The sequence below is a fragment of the Terrapene carolina genome, unplaced genomic scaffold, assembly GCF_002925995.2.
Source record: "Terrapene carolina triunguis isolate 2854851 unplaced genomic scaffold, T_m_triunguis-2.0 Scaffold85, whole genome shotgun sequence".
Taxonomy (NCBI): Eukaryota; Metazoa; Chordata; order Testudines; family Emydidae; genus Terrapene; species Terrapene triunguis.
Window position 1 is genome coordinate 59,397,592 of NW_020664436.1, and position 18,988 is coordinate 59,416,579.

An 18,988-nucleotide genomic window follows, 5' to 3' on the forward strand; every position below is an offset into this window, starting at 1 on the left:
ACTCACAGAGAAATGATAAACTCAAAAAAATGTATATTAAAGATTCCCTAGTTGTTTTCTCACCAAAATTCATCATTTAATCACTAATATTATTTTTCACTTCTTGGACCTTGAGAGTTCACACCATTTCCTAAAAAGTAATGGAATGAGCTCATACTCTGAGTATGTCATGGGTTTTATACTTAAGATCTGTACCACCCATATAACATATCTGACTGAATCTTTGGCTGTTTTAATATTTAGTACTTCATCTGACCTGTGAATACCAGTAACTTTGTGTTAGTAATTCCATTTTTCTGAGATTATCCTCTATGAAACCATCTTGAGAAACTAACAATCTCTGTGAGATATGTAGATAAAATGAAAGATTTAGGGCCACATTCAAAGCTCATTGAAGCCACTAGGAAGTCTCCCACTTCAGTGAGTTTTGGATTAGACTCAAAATGAACACACATACCAAAGATTAAAAACAAAAGGTCAATGCCTGGTTTAATTATAAGGAAATTGATAGCCTGTCTCTGTAGTACCATCATAATCTATTATAAGCTACACACTTAATATCTCAATACATGGGACTTGTTCTACCCTTTTGAAACATGTAAATCCCTGTGAAGACTGTGGAAGTTTAGTACAAATACAGCGGACACTATGTAGACCTTGTGAATGGGCTGGATCCTTTACAAGTGCACACGTATACTGAGTTCTTGTCCAAACTACCCCCCTTTCTGGGGGGTTGGCTTTATTGGTAATGAGAGCCGTGCAAATAACTGCCAGTGAATAACAACAACAAAAATCAGTTCCAAAAAACTAGGGGGTGAGGTGGGGAGGACTGGTTTGATTTGAACTGAAACGAGTTCTTTTTGACATTTTGGTGAACTGAAAAAAGTTGGGAAAAAATTGTTTCAGGATGAACTAAATGCTTTGTTCAACCTGAAATGAAATGTTTTGTGTTGGGTATTTTGACCTTTTTTAATAAAAGCAAGAGGAATGAAAGGGTAGATTCACAAAACTGAGGAGTCCTTATTATACCAAATAGCCCAACGTTTAGGGCACTCCCCATGAGATGCCCAGGTTAAGAGCTATTCTGGAATAGCAGACTCTAAGGGTATGTCTACACTGCAATTAAAAACCCACTCCAACCCAAATATCTACACTACAGTTAAATAGCTCTTTAGCCTGAGCCATGCGAGCCCAAATCAGCCAGCCAGTCACAGGTTTTCAGTTGAAGTCTAGACATACTCTGTGAGCCAGTATATAAATGCAGAGCTCTTCTGTTGACTCACCCTAGACTGTGCTAAACCCCTATGTTAAACTTCAGGGTGGTCACTGCAGAGTTGTGCAGGCAGATTGGTGTAAGAACATAAGAATGGCCATACTAGGTCAGACCAAAGGTCCATCTAGCCCAGTATCCTGTCCTCCGACAGTGGCCAATGCCAGGTGCCCCAGAGGGAATGAACAGAACAAGTAATCCAGTGATCCATCCCGTTGCCCATTCCCAGCTGCTGGCAAACAGAGGCCAGGGACACTATCCCTGCCCATCCTGGCTAATAGCCATTGATGGACCTATCCTCCATGAATTTATCTAGTTCTTTTTTGAACCCTGTTATAGTGTAATTAGCTCCAACTGCAATGAGGCCCAGGTTTGAATCCCCCCTTTGGAAACAGGGTCTTGAACCCAAATCTCCCATTTTTCAGGTGAGTGCTCTAACCACTAGGCTATTGGCTATTCTAAGGTAGGGCTCTCTCAAACTCTTGTGCTAATGCTTTTACACTTTGCATAAATCTTTAAATAGTAATTGAAGCCAAGATGAAACACAGGTGTTCCCCTTCCCAGGGGTGTGCCGTAACTATTAGTTATTTCCACTCTTTCCCTCAAGCCCAATGACTATTCAAGTATTTTGCCTCAACAGGAGAGATTCATTGAGACTCACTATAGAATAGCCAATTGTCTTGTGGTTATGGCATTCATCGGGGGTAGGGGCAGTCTGACTTCAAGTCCCTGATATAGGGTAGGTATTCAAACCTGGGTCTCCTACATCCTAGGTGAGTGTCCTTACCATGGAGCTACTAGGCAGAAAGTCCTCATCTTCCTCTGTCTTGTGAATAGCTCCTGAATCCCCTTGTGACTCTAGCCAGAACAATTGAAATATTTCATTCTGATAATGTCCAAATGATTCAGTCTGATATTTCTGAAGGTTTTTTCCCTTTTTCATTTTACCCAAAACAATTCACTGAAATTGACAAATTCACTAAATGTTTCCATCAACCTAATCAACATTTTCCAGCCAAAAACAAACAAAAAAATCAGCTAAAAATTTTCACTCTGATCTACTAGTAAAACAAAAGCAATAACACAGCATCAACCACACCCTCAGCTTGGTTGTTCCTAGAGTTCTCTTAAGGATCTTCTCTCTCCTAGCTCCATAGTTCCTTCTGTCCCAAAAAGGTTCTCCCACCCTGCTTTATATCATGGTTGGAGTTAATTGAACCAGTCTGTCAGCACAACTCAGTAGTGACCACTTGGAATTTTAACCTAGGGTTTTAGCATAGCCTAGGGTGAGTCAACAGAAGACTTACTGTACTCCTCTACAGGATCTCAGAGTCTGCTATTCTGTAATAGCTCTTACACCTTACTTGTTCAATCCTCCAGTCATGAAAGTACATATTAGTTACTTCCTTTAATTATTAGTTTATTCATATTATTTTGCAATACCTACACAGTACCACTGCTGCGAATGTGCTTTACAAAGCACGTGGTTAGACCCTGCTCCACAGTGTTTAATTCAAGATAAATCATAAGGAGGGGAGCAGGCAGTTGAAGTTTATCAGCAATGGAAGCCTGTGTTAAAGGCATATGGCCTGATAATCCATAGTCCTGAATCTTGTATAGTCATTTACACTACTGCAAAATGAATGTGAAATGGGTATAAAATGCTAGTGAATGAGAGTGAATGCAATAGAAAATCAGGCCCATGGGTAGAGATCTGAAGGAGGAGAAAGAGAGGTCGTTTGGAAGGAGAGGGTTTTCCAAGCATATAGCACAGCATGAAAAAAAGTAAAGTTGAGACGGGGACAAAGGTTGTTTTCAATGATTTATTCATACTAGTAGTGATACTAAGCATTACTTAGAATGTTAAATATAAAAATGAATGTCTCTCCACATTTACTGTAACTCTAGGGATAAACTGATCAGTTTTATAACTAAACATTGTATGCAAGTCATAGATTTAATGCTGCACAGAGAACCTGAATAGACTTATTTAACATGCAGTTTTAGATCCAGTAATGAGATTCTGATTTGCCTAACTTTGCAGAAAGAATTTGAATAGTTGTGTTATTTATGCCTATTGGACAGTGAATTAATTTCCCCCCTCTATAACTAGGTCAAAAACATTTCTCAGAAACAAAACTGATTGGCTGTATGTATTTAATAAATATGCAGAATTTGTGGCAGCTCAGAAGATAAAAATCAAAGTAACTATTTAAAAATATCTCTAGAGTTGAATGCTTCTGCTACAAAAGCAAACAATAACAAGTGTCTTCATGTTCTTTATTACACAGTCAGTTCTTACCCCTTTGTTTGGCTGATTAATCTTCTTAAATCACATTGCTAAATAGAAGGGAAGAAAAGTATGAATGCATGCATTGTGACATTGCTATGATGCACCTGCTGGAAAAGACACTGTGTATAAAATGTTGTTCTCCTCCAACAGATTTCTAGGCACATAAACTAATGCCAGAGATTACTTATCTTTCCTTCAGGTGAATGTCCATGAGAACAATCCCTCTGCCATCTCTGAAATGTAACTCTTCCAGTGTTTTATTCCATCTCGTCTAATAACATAACTTGTTTGGAGGCCAGAATGACAATCTGAAAAATTTCTTATCATAGATCTTGTATCTCTAAAAATTCATAAAAAATTACATAGACCCAGTGAAGCAGGACCGATCTTATGTTTCCAAAGTTCTGAGTAGTGGAAGTTGAACCAATTGGAGCCATTTCAGTTACACCATGCAACCCAAGTCAATGGGACCAGCTCTGTTCCAATAATGACCACAAACGGTATTGGAGGTAGTGCAGACTATTTTTAAATTATTTAAATTAGACTTCACAGTACTTATCTCACTATTCCTATTGCTAGAATTCTACAGTGAGAACCGAGGGTGAGGAGGGCATTTTAATTCAGTCTCTTCTTTCCTTATAAGAAGTTCCTTTTTGAAACTACCAGGTCTTATCCTTGGCATAATTCCAGCACTGTTTCTTAAACTTACCTATACCTTCAAAGAGAAGTGGTGTTATTGTGGGAGGAGTAATTCACCTGCATTAGAAAGTTAAAAGTGTAGGGTTTTGTTTTACACTGGTCAACAATATATATGGTATTAACTTCCATTTAGTTGATATCTATTACTGTCACCTTGATGGGATATTTACTGTTTGATTTTCATGTTGCAAAAAAAATATATTTAATCGTTCAGTTTAGCTTTTCAGAAAAGATGATGTTAATATAAAACATTAGCTGATCATGCTGGCCCTAGGAATCAGTCTGCAGAGACCTGTCACATCAACATGTCTAAAGTACATGATCAGTGCACAGCTTGTGCTATCAAATCACTATAGCTCTTCTTGTGGGGAACGAATACTAATGAAATCAACAGCACTGCAAGACTGCCACAGTTAATGGAAAAACTCCCACTGACTTCCAAGGGTTTTGGTTTGGGACCTAAATTTACTTCTGTTCTGTGGGGAAATAATTCCATGAATGAGTTAACTAATTTATTCTTTGGTTTCACAAATGAAACGTGTCTGATGGCAGTGTGTTGCCACTGTTGAAGAAGCTTTTTGCAAGTTTGATGTTAGCAATCGTACTGTAGCACTCAGTTTCAGACTGTGTACTCTGATAATTTGTATGCTTTGTTGAAAGGTGTCTATTTTCATCAGTTAAGTGTTGCATTATTATGTCTTGCATGGTTTATTATCTAACAGGAAGAAATGTTTAATTAGTTTGGGGGGAGTGTTGCACTTTTGGTTCATTCACACACATGGTAGCTGTCTGGCTGATTATAAGAGATTGTAGGATGAAATACAGTGCATTTCTCTACACATGCATCCTCTGAGTTAAACCTTCATATGAAATGGTTCCAGAGCCAGTTAGCAAGCTGTAGAATTTTTTAGTCCCCAGCACAACATTTTAGATACTACATGTCATGTTCAGCATTATGGCTGCTAATCAATTAGGGATTCCCCTCTCTGTGGTGACATAAGATCTGCAGATGTAAAAAATGTATTTGCTCTCAGTTTAAATGGCTTTCTACAGTTCATAATAATACAGTATTAATTATAAATAACTGTTATATATTTTTAAATTACAATAGTTATAAATACATTATGAAAGCATTCTTAAACCAAGCCTTCAGTTTTGCTCCCTCAATCAACTAGAGGTACCTGTGGTAGAATTTAGATTTTAATTACCAAATTTGTGGATGTGATTTGTAGACAGACATCTTGGGCCAGATCCTAGCCCTCTTTTTATCTGGACATGGTGAACTCTGTGGGAACCAGGGGGAAAGGGGACTGTAAGCCTCCATTAAGGCTCCCTGATTCTCATGCCACAAGGTACCAGGCTGGGTCTGAGGACCAATTTAGAGCAGCATGAGGGCTGTTCTAAATTACAGCACCTACTAAAGGCTCCATGGGGCCCAAACTGCATCTGTGGATTGATGCAGTATAGGGGCATCCTGTCTGTCTCCTCTCTTGTGGCTACACTACCTATGCCAACAGCAGTAGGGGGTGATGAAGGAGCTTTTTCCTACTGGGACAATACCAAGGTAATCCCACCATGATTGGCTAAAGCAGCTTTACAACTAGAATCTTCCAGCCAGTGCATCACAGAACTTCTACATCTCATTGGTGGATCTGGCTCGTAATCTTATTGGCTGAGCTGGATTCTCATATCACTTTCTTTGATGTCCACTTAGCACTTGCTGCAGTGCAGCTTTAGTAAAGAGTAATTAGTTGATTTTTGCAGTCTCCAGCCATCGGTGCTGTTAGAATTAATATCCCATTGAACATCTCCTTTGCTCTTTAAACAAAGCAGCTGTTTGCAAAGAACATTGCCTTTGTCCTAATTAAACTGACAGCCCCTTTTGAAGCACTTGTTTCTTGTAAACTCAAGTACAGTATTACTGGGAGTTACATGTATATGAGTGTATGTGTATGCGCTGGTAAATCTGCCTTCCGGCTTTGCTGATTGATCTGCTTTACATTTTTTGGAGATTAAAAAAGTGGTCGTCCCCTTTAAATTCCTGGCCCAGGTGTACTTTATTGATAACTGTACTGCTAGTATTTTGTTGTCCCAACCTTACTCAAACTCCAAAGTTTATTTCTTCAGCTAGTCTAGAAACTATATGAGGTGAGCTAGGACTGCAAACCTTTTAAATTCTTAAGAATGCTAAAACTTGTGTCTTTTGCTACCAGAACATGATATTTGAGAAGACTTTATTGAAATGGTTGTCTCCACCATGATTATTTTTTTGCAAAATGCTCATATTACTTCCTTCTTTCAGTGGTGACTTTGAACAGTGTTTGTTGCCAGCCTCGAGATTTATATAGTTATAAGCCTCAACATTTATAGGGCAAGCATTCAGGGTGTTTTTTTACATATGCGAATCAAACCCTATTGCATAAACCTCACATGTGTAAAGATTCCAAATGTGACCTGCTTTGAGACTTTCCTTCCTTTTCTTGTATAGCTTGAAGGACAGTGCTGTACTTTTGCCATGTATTCCATTAGACACTTTTCTAGCCTACAATTTTGTTTTATTTTCAGTGTTGATGTAGCCACATGGATCCCAGGATATTAGAGGGACAAGGTGGGTGAGGTAATGTCTTTTATTGGACCAACTTCTGTGGGTGAAAGTTTTCAGTTTACACATATCTTCTTCAGGTGTCTGTATAAGTTAAAAACTCTTTCACCCGCAGAAGTTGGTCCAATAAAATATATAACCTCACCCACTTTGTCTCACTCTTCTATTTATCATTTTTATTTTGGGTGTGGATTTTCTCTGTATGGTGCTCTCCAGAGAGTTGCCTGGTCTTCATAGCTGTAAATTGCTAAATTGAAAAAGAACACAAGATGTGAAAGCTAAAATACAATCTGTATGCTGCTATGTTACATGTGGTCCAACAGAATTATGCAACAGAGAGCTAGCTCAGAATTGTGGGACTTGGTAATTGGCTCTTGGAGTCATAGGCATAAAAACACTGCACCTGATAGTGAGGTTCTGGGAAGATTTGAGAGAGCTTCAGTGAATGGTAATTTTATGGGTCCCACCCACCTGCTCATCGCTCACCTCCTATATTGATGAATAAGGCTTGTAGTTGTCGTCTTGGTTCCATTCCATTTTTCTTCCGTTGCTACCTTCAAATTCTCATGTCACAGTGAAATTCCCTTGAGTAGAGGGTCTTAGACTCTAGTTCCCTCCACAGACCATTATTGTTGTCTTGGAATTGACCAGAGTGGGTACCAAACACTGACACAAGTTGCTTCCCCCCCTCAGAAGAGAATGTACTGCTTCTGCGGTGCTTCAGCCCATGCGGTTTGGAGGAGAGAGTCACTGAACATGAACATATGATGTGAGCTCTCATACTCCATGTGATAACATTGCTCCTATTCGATCACTAGGCCAGCCCAAATACCAATTTTAATAGCAGTTTTTGATTAAATTATTTAATCTATCTTTATAGTGCATCTACTAAATGGGATATGTGAACTATAGTACAGTGTTTGCCAAGAGAGAGAGCATATAGGGAAAGTTCCAGCATTAATTGTCATGCAGTCTGTTACAAGGCATCAGTTTATTTTCAGGATGTGCATTCAGGTACAGCCTGCATTTTCTTTTATTGTGTAGCCAAGACAGAAAATGAGATGTGGAAGAAATATCCTCATGAGGGATAGTTTTTCTGCTGCTGTCTCTGATACAACATTATAGTGATGAAAAATGTCATTTTAGAGTGGATGCATGAACTGATTTGGAAAGCTTCTGACCTTTCCTGCTGATGTGTGTGATGTTCCCCCACCCCCATTAAAGCATGTTGGTTGTTTCCTGGAGGCCAGACTGAGATTGTTTTTTATGGTATCATTGAGCAATAAGAACTAAGGGGGTGAATGCTCTAAGAAGAGCGCTCTTGTTATTGAAGAAAATGGTGAACTCATATGTCAAATGTTATTTAAAAAATTCCATTTTGTTAAATTGAGAAGCCAGTGTCTAAATATCCACCGTATGCTGATTTAAAGGGAACAACATTTCTGCTACTGCAGGAGCCCTTAACATTTAGCTTTTGGCATTCAAGATCAAATTTAATTGACAGTTATAAAGCTATCCTTTACGGTTAATATGCACGTGTACACACTTTGGCAGATATATGAGAAAGCAGGTGGTGAAGTTCATGCTGTTCAAAGAGGATTCCTGACCACTTTAGGTATCCACCTCCTACAATGTTTTCTGTGATCAGCCTGTCGTATATTTTCATTGAGGTGTTAGAGAGAGCCCAAATAGGCAAAGTAGCAAAACGGAGGCAAATCTCCCCCCACCCTCCCCCACTGGGTAGCCAAATCAGTACCTTAGAAGAACCATTAATTTGAACATGCCGTAATTATTTTCTCTGCATGTTTCAGTTTTGATTGTTTAATCAAAATACAGTATTTGCATTCATAATAAATGGAAAATGATCAGTAAGAAACCAGTGAAATTGTCTCTTCTTCCCTCATATTCCTAATTGCTTACTAATTAGTTGCTTCTAATGCTATGATTTCTATAATGCCATGCATTTGTGCTTTGTTGAATTGTTTAATGTTATTAGGGAAACCACTTAATGAAATCATTTGGTTCAAATGTCAAGGCTCTAGTAACAAAAACTACTAATGATTGTTTCCGTCACACAGTCTAATTTTTTTTTCTGACAAGCCTACCACCATTTCCTCTGAACAAAGCTACTTCTCTTTAATAGAATATATCTCCTACATGACCTGCTTCTCATTCTCACGCAGTGCTCTTATTTGTAAAGAAACGGGACTGGAAGGGACCTCGAGAGGTCTAGTCTTTGTATCAAAGCAACAAACATTTCTTCAGTTTAGGATTAGGGATGCTTGTCTTTTCTTCCTGAATCAACCGAAAACTGAATAGACCATGAAGAAAAAATCAGGTTGTTTTATTCCACTGTAATTACACAGCACCTCTCCTGTAGTCTTTACACAGACAAAGCTCTCATTCCTTACCTGAGTAAGGACTTCAATGGTAGAGCTGTAGAATTAAAGTTCATGGAATCATAGGACTGGAAGGCACCTCTAGAGGTCATCTAGTCCTGTCCCGTGCACTCATGGCAGGACTAAGTATTATCTAGGTGTGACGGTGCGAGACCCTGCAGCGCCTCCTGCTGGTCGTCTCAGGGAATTAGCTCGTCCAGCCTCTGGAGCGCCCTCTGCAGGCCGGTGTCCTGCTGCCGCTGGCCCCCATGTCCCTTCCAGGACCCAGTGCCCCTTGTCTTTGGGGTGCTGCCCCCTGGCAATACCCCCACAGTCTCAGGGTCTCCCCATCCAGGGGAACCCCCCAACCCTCTATCCCCGCCTTGCCTCAGTTGTAGGCTGCTGCCAGTCACCATCTAGCCCTCGCTCACTAGGGCAGACTGCAGTGTAACAGTCACTCATCATAGGCAAGGGGGGTTTGGACCTGCTGCCTCTGCCTACCCATGGGCTGCCCCCTGCAACCCTAGTACCTAATTGACCTTCCACTAGGCCGCAGCCTGGGGGGTTTCCAGGCCGGAGCTCCCCAGCTCCCTTGGCCTTCCCCCAGCCCTGCTTCAGTCCAGGTACCTTCTCTCAGCTCCCTGCAGCCAGGTCCCTCCCTCTCAAAGCTAGAGAGAGTCTCTGCCAGCTCCTGGCCCACTGCCCTCTTATAAGGTCCAACTGGGCCCTTATTAAGCCAGCTACAGCTGTGTCTGCTTTCCCAATCAGCCCAGCTTTCAGAGCTGCAGCCCTCTCCAGGGCTGCTTTTAGCCTTCCAGGACCGGAGCGGGGTGATCACCCCGCTACACTAGGCATCTTTTATTTTGCAAATTTAGTATGTCCCAGAAGGATAAAAGTATAGAGTTAAATTGATGTTCTTTAAAATTACAATGGATTAGCATGATGGCCCAGATCCTTAAAGGTATTTAGGCCCCTAATGCCCATTGGTCCAATGGGAATTAGGAGCCTAGATACTTTTGAGGATCCAGAACTGAGACCTTATATCTAGTATGCAGTGTTGTTGTAACTGTGTTAGTCCCAGGACATTAGAGAGACAGTTGGATGAAGTAATATCATTTATATATAACTTGTGTTGGTGAGAGAGACAAGCTTTTGATCTTACGTAGAGGTCTTCTTCTGAAGGCAGCAGTGCACATGCCTGGAGGTGGAAACAAAGGTGCCTAGGGAATCTAGAAAACATAAATTCCCCACTGGTAAAGTTTGTAGATTACACAAAAATCGGGGGAATGGTAAATAATGAAGAGGGTAGGTTCTCTGATACAGAGCAATCTAGATCTCTTGGTAAACACAGCGGTCTGATTTGGCATTTAGGTGTCTAAAGTGGCAGTTAGACACCTAAGTCTCTCTGTGATCCTAGCCTCCATGTATTCATTTAATTTGTTACGGTGTTGATTGCTTTTGTTTTCTTAATGGTAGGTTTAGTTTTAGTTATTTCTGACTACCAATAAAAAATCAAAAGCTAACATGGAGGGTCAGGAACACAATATCACATGTGGATGGAGCACCCAGGCTCATGTACTGGAGTACGAATACTAACATAGAAATGGAAAACGGATGTGCTGCTCCTGTGAGCAGAGCACACCAGGATATTAGGAGTTAGTAGCAATATCATGGATACAGCAACACCTGACACAAATGTAGAATGTTGCCATGATCTCATTTCTAGTATAATAGGTAATACATATTCTGTAGCTTATAATATTGTCTAGAAAAAAAAAGAAACAGTAAAACAATACACCCAGCAAAAAGGATAATTCTGAAAACCACTTCCCCCCCCCCATCCTGTTTTCAGGAGTACTGTTCCTACTATAAGGCCCAGATCCTTAAAGGTATTTAGGGGCCTAACTCCAGCTGAATTCAGTGAGGATTAAGCACCTAAATACCTTTGAGAATCTGAGCCTTAAAGCTTATCCACGCTTGCTTTGCTTGCCTAACAAATATGAAAGATGGCGCTGTGTGCAAAGGCAGATAACTCAATTTTTCATTGATTGAAAACCGAGAGAATTTGCCATTTTCTCAGCAATGGAAAAAGGAAAACAAAACAGAAGTCATTCCAGATACTTACCAGCAAGGAGGGAGAGGAAGAGAGATAGCAGTCATTTGCAAAATGACTACTTTAGGGCTGCTGCTGATTGGCTTGGTCAAGTTTAAAGGGCCAGCCCCAGAAAGGCATGTTGGAGGGGAAAAAAGTTCCTCTGGAAGTTCCAATGGAAATATCCTCATATTGCAGTATATTAATTTAGTTGTATAGCTTCCTGGTTTATTAAACCATGTACACTGATAAAAATATCTACTAAGTCTCCTTTAAGGTGTGAAACGGCTTACTGTATTTGCACCGGAATGTATGTATTTTCTTCTAGGGGTCAAATCTGCTTAATTTACTCCTGCTGACTTTACCCTCTGAGCAAGAGGCAGTGTGCTGCTCAAGGGGAAGCCCCACAAAGCATTGTGCCAGCCACTCAGAAGCACAATTCCTCCAGAGAACCTCTCATACTAGTGGGGAAGAGGGTAGTCTGCAGTAGCACTTCACAGGTTGCAGCATGCTCCTCCTCCTATTATAGCTAGCCACTTCTGCTGTCTGTCTGGCATGTGGAGAAAGAAAGGGAGCCCTGGCTCCAACCATTTTCTTGTGAAGGGAGTGTCAGGCATAGAAACTTCTGCTATCCCTTCCACATGCAGAGGCACAATCTGGGTATGCTTTTTACAGTCACAGAAGAAGGATCTTAACCCACCTAATCTTCTGCACAGCTAGGGAGGAGGGCACTCTAGCCATACCTGACTTAGAGGAACAAGAACTGGTCCTTTATATGCAATGTGTTCCTTAACTAGACTAAAATTTGTTGAAGCTTTTTAAGCACAATAAATAACAGATCACCTGACCTCTGGTCAAAATACACAACATTTTGAAGTTGAGTAGCATAAACATGCTAACTAAACAGAAGAAACCAACTTAACAAGGAACTCAGGAATAACAGAATCTAGGCCATTGTCATGCTGTATGATACTATTTGATTCAGAATGATTCTAAATATGTGACAGTTCTTCCAAGCAATTTGAGATTTTTACCACTTTTTTTTTCAGCTGCTACTTTCCATGTTTAGCACCAAGGCACACCCTATATAACCTCTTCCTAAAGGCCAAATTATCTAAATGTCCCCCCCACTCCCCAATAATTTTGTGGCTACTAACAGTAGCTTGTAAATCAGACTTTTAAGTGAAATGACATAAATCAGAAGAGCTGATGATTGTAGAATGATCAGGTTTAGTATAATTTTACCAGAAAATTCTGTCGTATTTTCTCTGCTCCTACAAGAGCTTTGTTTAAAATGACTCTTATCATAGACCGGGGTGGCCAAACGTCCTGACCCTCTGAGCCACGTAGGACAATATTCAGAAGTTCGAGAGCCGGGGCACGCCTGGTGGGGTCTGGGGCTTCTGCCCCGTGAGAGGCACCTGCTGGAGCTCAGGGCTTCAGTCCCACGCCTGCGGAAGCCCTGAGACCCCTTTCCTGCTGGCAGAAGCCCCTACCCCACCACCCTGCTGCAAGGCAGAAGTCCTGAGCTACCCACCAAGTGGGGTAGATGGAGAATGGGGCGGGGAGCATGAGAGACTCTGAGCTGCACTTTAACTGTTTACCTGTAAAAGAGCCGCATTCGACTCACGAACCACTGTTTGGCCACCCCTGGGATAGACCAGGCTTGCACCTGGAAACATGCACAATGTAAGAGAGTTAAAATTCCAGTATTTATAGCATGTTGGGTACTTTGTCCCTTTAAATATCTTTAAATATAATATTTATTTGCAACTAGCAAGTGCATGCCACCCTTGTTGCCTGCTTGTAAAACAAAAAGAACCAGCTATTGACTTACTTTCTTATTTTTATATCCATTAGAAGAATATGCAGAAATAATTGCCATTAAAAAAGACAAAGGTGAGTTTGTAATTGGTGACTTCCTTGCTGTAAATTATTTTTCTTTTATAACAATCAGCGTCAACTGGATATTTTGTTAGATAGGCCATCTAGTCATTTTCAGAAGCATCAAATGTATCTAGCACAGTTATGAAGTGTGATATTGAGCTGGACAAAGAACTAACCTTCCTGTGCATCAGGCAAAAAGACCAGAGAGGGAAAAATTGCTCGAGTGAATACACTGGCATTTGTGACAAACCGTGCAGTGCTCCTCCATTTGATGGGATTTGGCAGTCAATAAACAGACCTTGCATCTGAGTTTCTATTACCGGGAAGCCCTGCAGTCTGTTTCATGTTAGACTGAAGAGCTAAACTTTCTTATATTGAATGAACAGGAAAGAATAAGATATAGGCATCAGAAAACCAATTGCATGAGAACTAATTTCTATCTAGTGCCAGCATTTCTCCTTTTATGTCCCCAAACATGTAATAGTCATTCCATGAAAAACTTTAATTCCAGAGTGTAATTAACATTCAAATGCAGTTACAAAATGCAACCTTCCTGACAAATTAGGCATTTTATCTTTTGACTTTGAGCTGAAAGACCATATTCTTCTGATCCTTTAAAAGAGCTGAGAGGGTAATGGAAAAAAAGTATGACTATAAAAGGCTGAGTTTCAAGTGGCACAAAGGTAGCAAAAATTCCCTACATATTAAAACCCTGGGAAAAAGATACTTCCATGTATGATGCTAAAGTTCTGAAGGAATGATAGGACTGGTCATTTGGAACAATTATTTGCGTATCTCCAACCATGAACAGTTGATAGAATTCTTCAGAGCATTCAGAATGGGTCATTGAAATACAGAGTCATGAAATGGATGCTTGGGTTGAAGGGCCTTTAAACACATACAGTGAAGCCATTCCAGGGAACAAATATTAGGACAGCTAGACAGAGTATATCTAAGGGAAATAATAGATTTATGTGGGAATGTTGAATATAATATGGACCACTCTCAGTTATGCTATAAAGGTCTCAGAGTGTTCAGAACATATTGACTTTAGCTAAAAATCCCATTCAGCTTTTCCTCTTGATGACTTAGAGTCTAGTTTCTTACCATGTTACTCCAATTTTATGCCACCGTTAACACAGTTAAAGTTAATGGAGTTACACGAGAATTAAACTGGAGTAATACAGTGGTGAGTCAGGCTCACCATCTGGAAACTGTACATATTAACAAATTGTTTGTCTTCTGTGTTTCCCTAGCTCCAGTCCGCTTCTTCCAATGTGTCTTCCTAGATGGATACAATGGATATGGATTACAATTCCCCATTACTCCAGCTCCCAGCCATGAAAAGAGACCTGGTCATTCAAAGACTTCAGGGCGGAAGTCAAAGACACCAGGACAGTAGAGAGACATATTATCTGTGTATTTTTGAGACTTGGCACTTTATCCCTTCTACTGAGGTCCACAGTAACTACAGTGGTACTTGTTACTGTAGAAATGTGATCCAGTAGATCTCATGCACCTGGAAACGTTTTTTACTGTCTGGTGCTGAGGGAAAAGAGGTGGTGGATGAACACTGTTCATCCAAACAATACTAATATTGTTCTTGAGGAAAGGCTGTGGTGTTGAAATAGTGTTTGTCAGATTGTGCAGTTTGTTTGTGCATGTGCATTTTCCTGCCTCTTCTGCTCTTCTTATTTTCCCCCTACCTGTTCTGAATTCAAGTACGTCTATTTTCCATGTAGTAATTTTTAAAGAGCAAAAAATATAAATGCAAGGATTATTTCAATAAGATTATTTTGCAAGATTACCTGGAATCCTAAATCATATCCTGTCAATGTTCAATCAGATCTCTGATATGGAAAAAACCTCAGTAAATCTGAAAATGTGCTCCATGACTGGTGCTATTTTTATGTATAATTGACCAGTTTAGAATGAAGCTCACATCTTACCTTTAAGCTGCTCAGTATGCTATAGAAAGGTTCACTATCCAAACAGTTAATGATGAGTATTTACATTTAAGTTGAAGGCAAGCAATAAAATCTTGCTATATTTGCCCCTTAAGTATATGTAAAATCATAACACCTCATTTTCCCTTTCATTTTGAGATCTGGGGAAGTGAGCCAAGGGGGGCCTGCCAAAAGAGAGGTGAAGCAAGGAGGTATACTGTGAAGATCTCATGAGTGGGAAGGAAATTCTTTTACTTCCTCTGTCTCTTCTTGGACAAAGTCAATATCAAGACAACACAGACTGCAGATAGATCATGCTGGCCAATCATTTGTTAGAAAAAGTCAGACAGGAAGCTATATCATCGGACACTACTTGTGAAACAAAACCAAATTTTCAAGTAAAAATGCCAACATGATACAATCTTGGAGCAATCAGCAAAAACAGGGTATGTGCAAGAAATCTTGATAGTTAATTTTGCTAGATAAGATGGAAGGCCTCATAAGCTATTAGCTGGGCCTCTGTCAAAGTGCACTGTATTGTCAGTTACTTTTAGGATGGGTGCAGCAGGTAAACATGCCAGTCCTCAACCATCTTGTTTATTTCTTCAGATAGTGTGGATTAGCTATGTTAAAGAAAAGGGATGCGCTGGTACTTGACCTATGTGAAGGTGTCTGATTGTAAATCAGTGTTGTGATTGTCTGTACATGTCTAGCAATGTAAATAATAATGCATTTTTGCAAGCTGCTATTTTTCTTCCTTACTATATTTATGAATTTAACCTGTGAACCACACAGCTGTGATCCCAGTTTCATAGTTACCATTTGAAATACCATGAATTTTAACATGATAATTCATGAAATAAATCTGCTCACACCTGTAAATCATATATAGCTTTTTTTTTTTTAGTATAGCTCAAGATAACATCACCATAACACTGATGCTTATCTTGATAGGAAGATTGACTTACATAGGTTTCAGATAACTATGTCCCAGAAGGACTCAGGCAATTTATAATGGGATGTGGAGTTTTTTACCTCTAGGTCACTGGGTCAGATTGGTAATGGCTGAAAGTTGTTACTTTCTGATTGATGTTCAGTGGCCTATATGAAATGAGTTCTTGGTCTTAGCACACTCTGTGTTATGCATGTACCTGCCTCTCAAAATCTACCATCCCACTAGATGGCCTTGACAGCCATTTAGAAATGCAATTACCATCTTGTGTCTAGGGCTTGTTCTTCCCAATCAGGAAGGGGACACATTGGGGATGTGGTTGTAGAGTGCTCTGACTCTGCAGTAACCAGAGCTGTAAACCTGGAACTCCCGGGGGTTTTTCAGCAGGACTTCCCCCTCCCCCATAGGGGTCCCCATCCCCTCAATGTGTCTTTTGTGGCTCAACACAAATTGTGTGTATTTCAGTGTGTCGTTACACAGGTTGCTGTCCTATGATTTTCCTACTAAGGCTGTCTTAATGAAGGGATTATAACTTTCAGAAGGTCAGCTCATTTAATTCATAGCGTTATCCAATTCAAATGATCAGCACGACATTTAATTTTTTATATATTCACAAGCTGTTGTGGTTTTTTAGCTTTTTTTGACACTTAATTTCTCTTTTTGTTCATGATGACTTGGCTGTTTCTCCCATTGCAATTTGATTTGGGAAAGGACAAGAATGTTTTTTAAGAGCCCGTTCCTCTAGCATTTCAATTAGATATCAGATTGGCTCTGAAGAAGTAAAACATTTGATCTTTGCTTCAATGGACAAGTGATGTAAATCTGACTATAGACAGTCACTTCCTAATCTTGGCCACTGATATGAAAACTACTGGACACTCCTCGGTCAAAATGGCAGTCCTTTTCCTTGGGCCTTCATAAACTGAATTTATCTGAAACCTTAACAATGCATTACTTGAATTGCATGGCTTTACTTAAATCAGACTGAAATGTTATTAAAATGTATGCTTATTCTCATCAGTTTTGGAAAATAAAACATATCTGCCTCTAGCTATTGGATGTTTTTTTATGAATCCAAGAATGGGGAAAAGTGATTTGTAAAGGTAACTTGGTTCACCCATGTTATGGGTACACACAAGCCTTCTGAATTCAGGAGAGAGTATCTTTCTGCATGGGGGATGTGCTTGAGGGGGATTTTCCTTTTAGAATCATAGAAGATTAGAGTTGGAAGCGACCTCAGGAGGTCATCTAGTCCAAGCCCCTGCTCAAAGCAGGACCAACACCAGCTAAATCAGCATCACAAGGCATAGCAAGATGAATCCATTCTACCATACATCACTCCTAGAATCCTAGGTCTACATAAGAATCATACAAATAAATTAAAAGTATTATTAAAATGTTTATATAAAACATATTAAACCACATGTTCTTTCCAGTGACTAGTCAGTAGTCCACACAATCGGCAGTATGACCTCTTACCAGCAGACACAGAGAGAGAGAGAGAGAGAGAGAGAGAGAGAGAGACAAGGATAACAAAACTTTGTGACATCTGCCCTTATGAAGGGAACTGTATCAATGCAGCAATCCAATTGACTAGGTAGAAGCTTCCACTGAGGAGGATTTTGTCTATTATTTTCTAGCTTGTCAATATTGTTATTGACCAGATATAATATATATTTTCTGCTACTCTCTTTTTCTTGTCGATAAGATTAGACCTTTATTTTGAGAGATCTCAGTCCCCAGAGCGCCTGCTGAGGTTAGTTGGAGCTGTTGGTGCACAGCATTTCTGAAATCAGGCCATGAGCGATCTCTGTGAGAGCTCCATACAGAGTGGGCTGCTGGTCTGAGTCTCCTGCTCCTCAGGCGTGGTTATTATCCTCAACAAACAGGCCACAAAAATTAGTCCACTTTCAAACTGGTTTAGAGAACTTTTAAAGCAGGCACCTCTGCAGAAGAACAGATTAGATACAGGTGGTGTTCATGGTTATACACTAGTCCTCTCCAGGGTCTATGAGTCTTTGTCTCCATCCAGCAGATTGAGTCCCTATTGACAGCTCAAAACTAGATAATCACCAATACTTAAAGCTTGTTGTCTGCTCTTCAAGAACTGGTTTATCTGAATGTTCAGTTCAGGACTGAGCAGGCAAGTCCGTCTTATTGGCAGAGCCATATATCCTGGAGTTTGAAAGCTCAGCTTGTGCCACTGGCCATAATTACAGGCTAGCTATACTCCAAGTGGTGGGCTCTGTGCAGCCTGTACCATTGGTGATCCCCTATGCTCACTTGCACAGGTACCCTTATCCCAACTAGGGCTGCACTCAGCCTTTCTGTCTCCTCCACCAGACCTGAAACTAGAAGTTGCAAAATGATGGGATTACCTTTGGGCACCCCTTTCTCAGGCATGAGATTTTGCTTTTTGGGGGGAGGTCTGCCATAGGTCATCACCCCTTCCTGCTGAGCAGGATTCTCTCACTGCCACTGACCTCTTGCCTCATTAGGACCTGGAATGAACAATTGCTTTGGTGGGGGCCATGCAAGTTCCACTGGGGTTAGTTTACCCTATTGCTAATGAAGTATTTTTGTCCAAAAATATCACCATGTAGGCTGGCCTTTTCGTCTGAGAAACTCAACTTGGTCAGATGGTGGCACAAAAAAATGTTATTGTCGAGCAAAGAGTATGATGTTAATCAATTACCTAGACACCAGAGCCAGGAATACCCTCTTACTTTTTAGTTGTGACCTGACGGGCAGGGTGGGGAGAACTGAGATTAACAGTGTGACCACAGTCATTTGTATATAACCAAGGGAACACAACTGGCAGAGGCATAGTCAGTGAGGCCCCCTGTGTAGTCTTCTAGGCCAAAAGCAC

The 18,988-nt window shown here is 40.3% G+C and overlaps 1 protein-coding gene across 1 annotated transcript in view; it reads left to right on the plus strand.

Annotated features, from left to right (window-relative positions):
• Positions 1-17,162, plus strand: part of TRDN (triadin) — a 291,579-nt gene extending 274,417 nt beyond the window's left edge. The window contains exons 48-49 of the mRNA XM_029911016.1: positions 13,195-13,233; positions 14,478-17,162. Of these exons, the coding sequence (XP_029766876.1) occupies positions 13,195-13,233; positions 14,478-14,623 (185 nt within the window). The 3' untranslated portion in view covers positions 14,624-17,162. The remainder of the gene's footprint in view (positions 1-13,194; positions 13,234-14,477) is intronic.
• Positions 17,163-18,988: the final 1,826 nt, after the last annotated feature.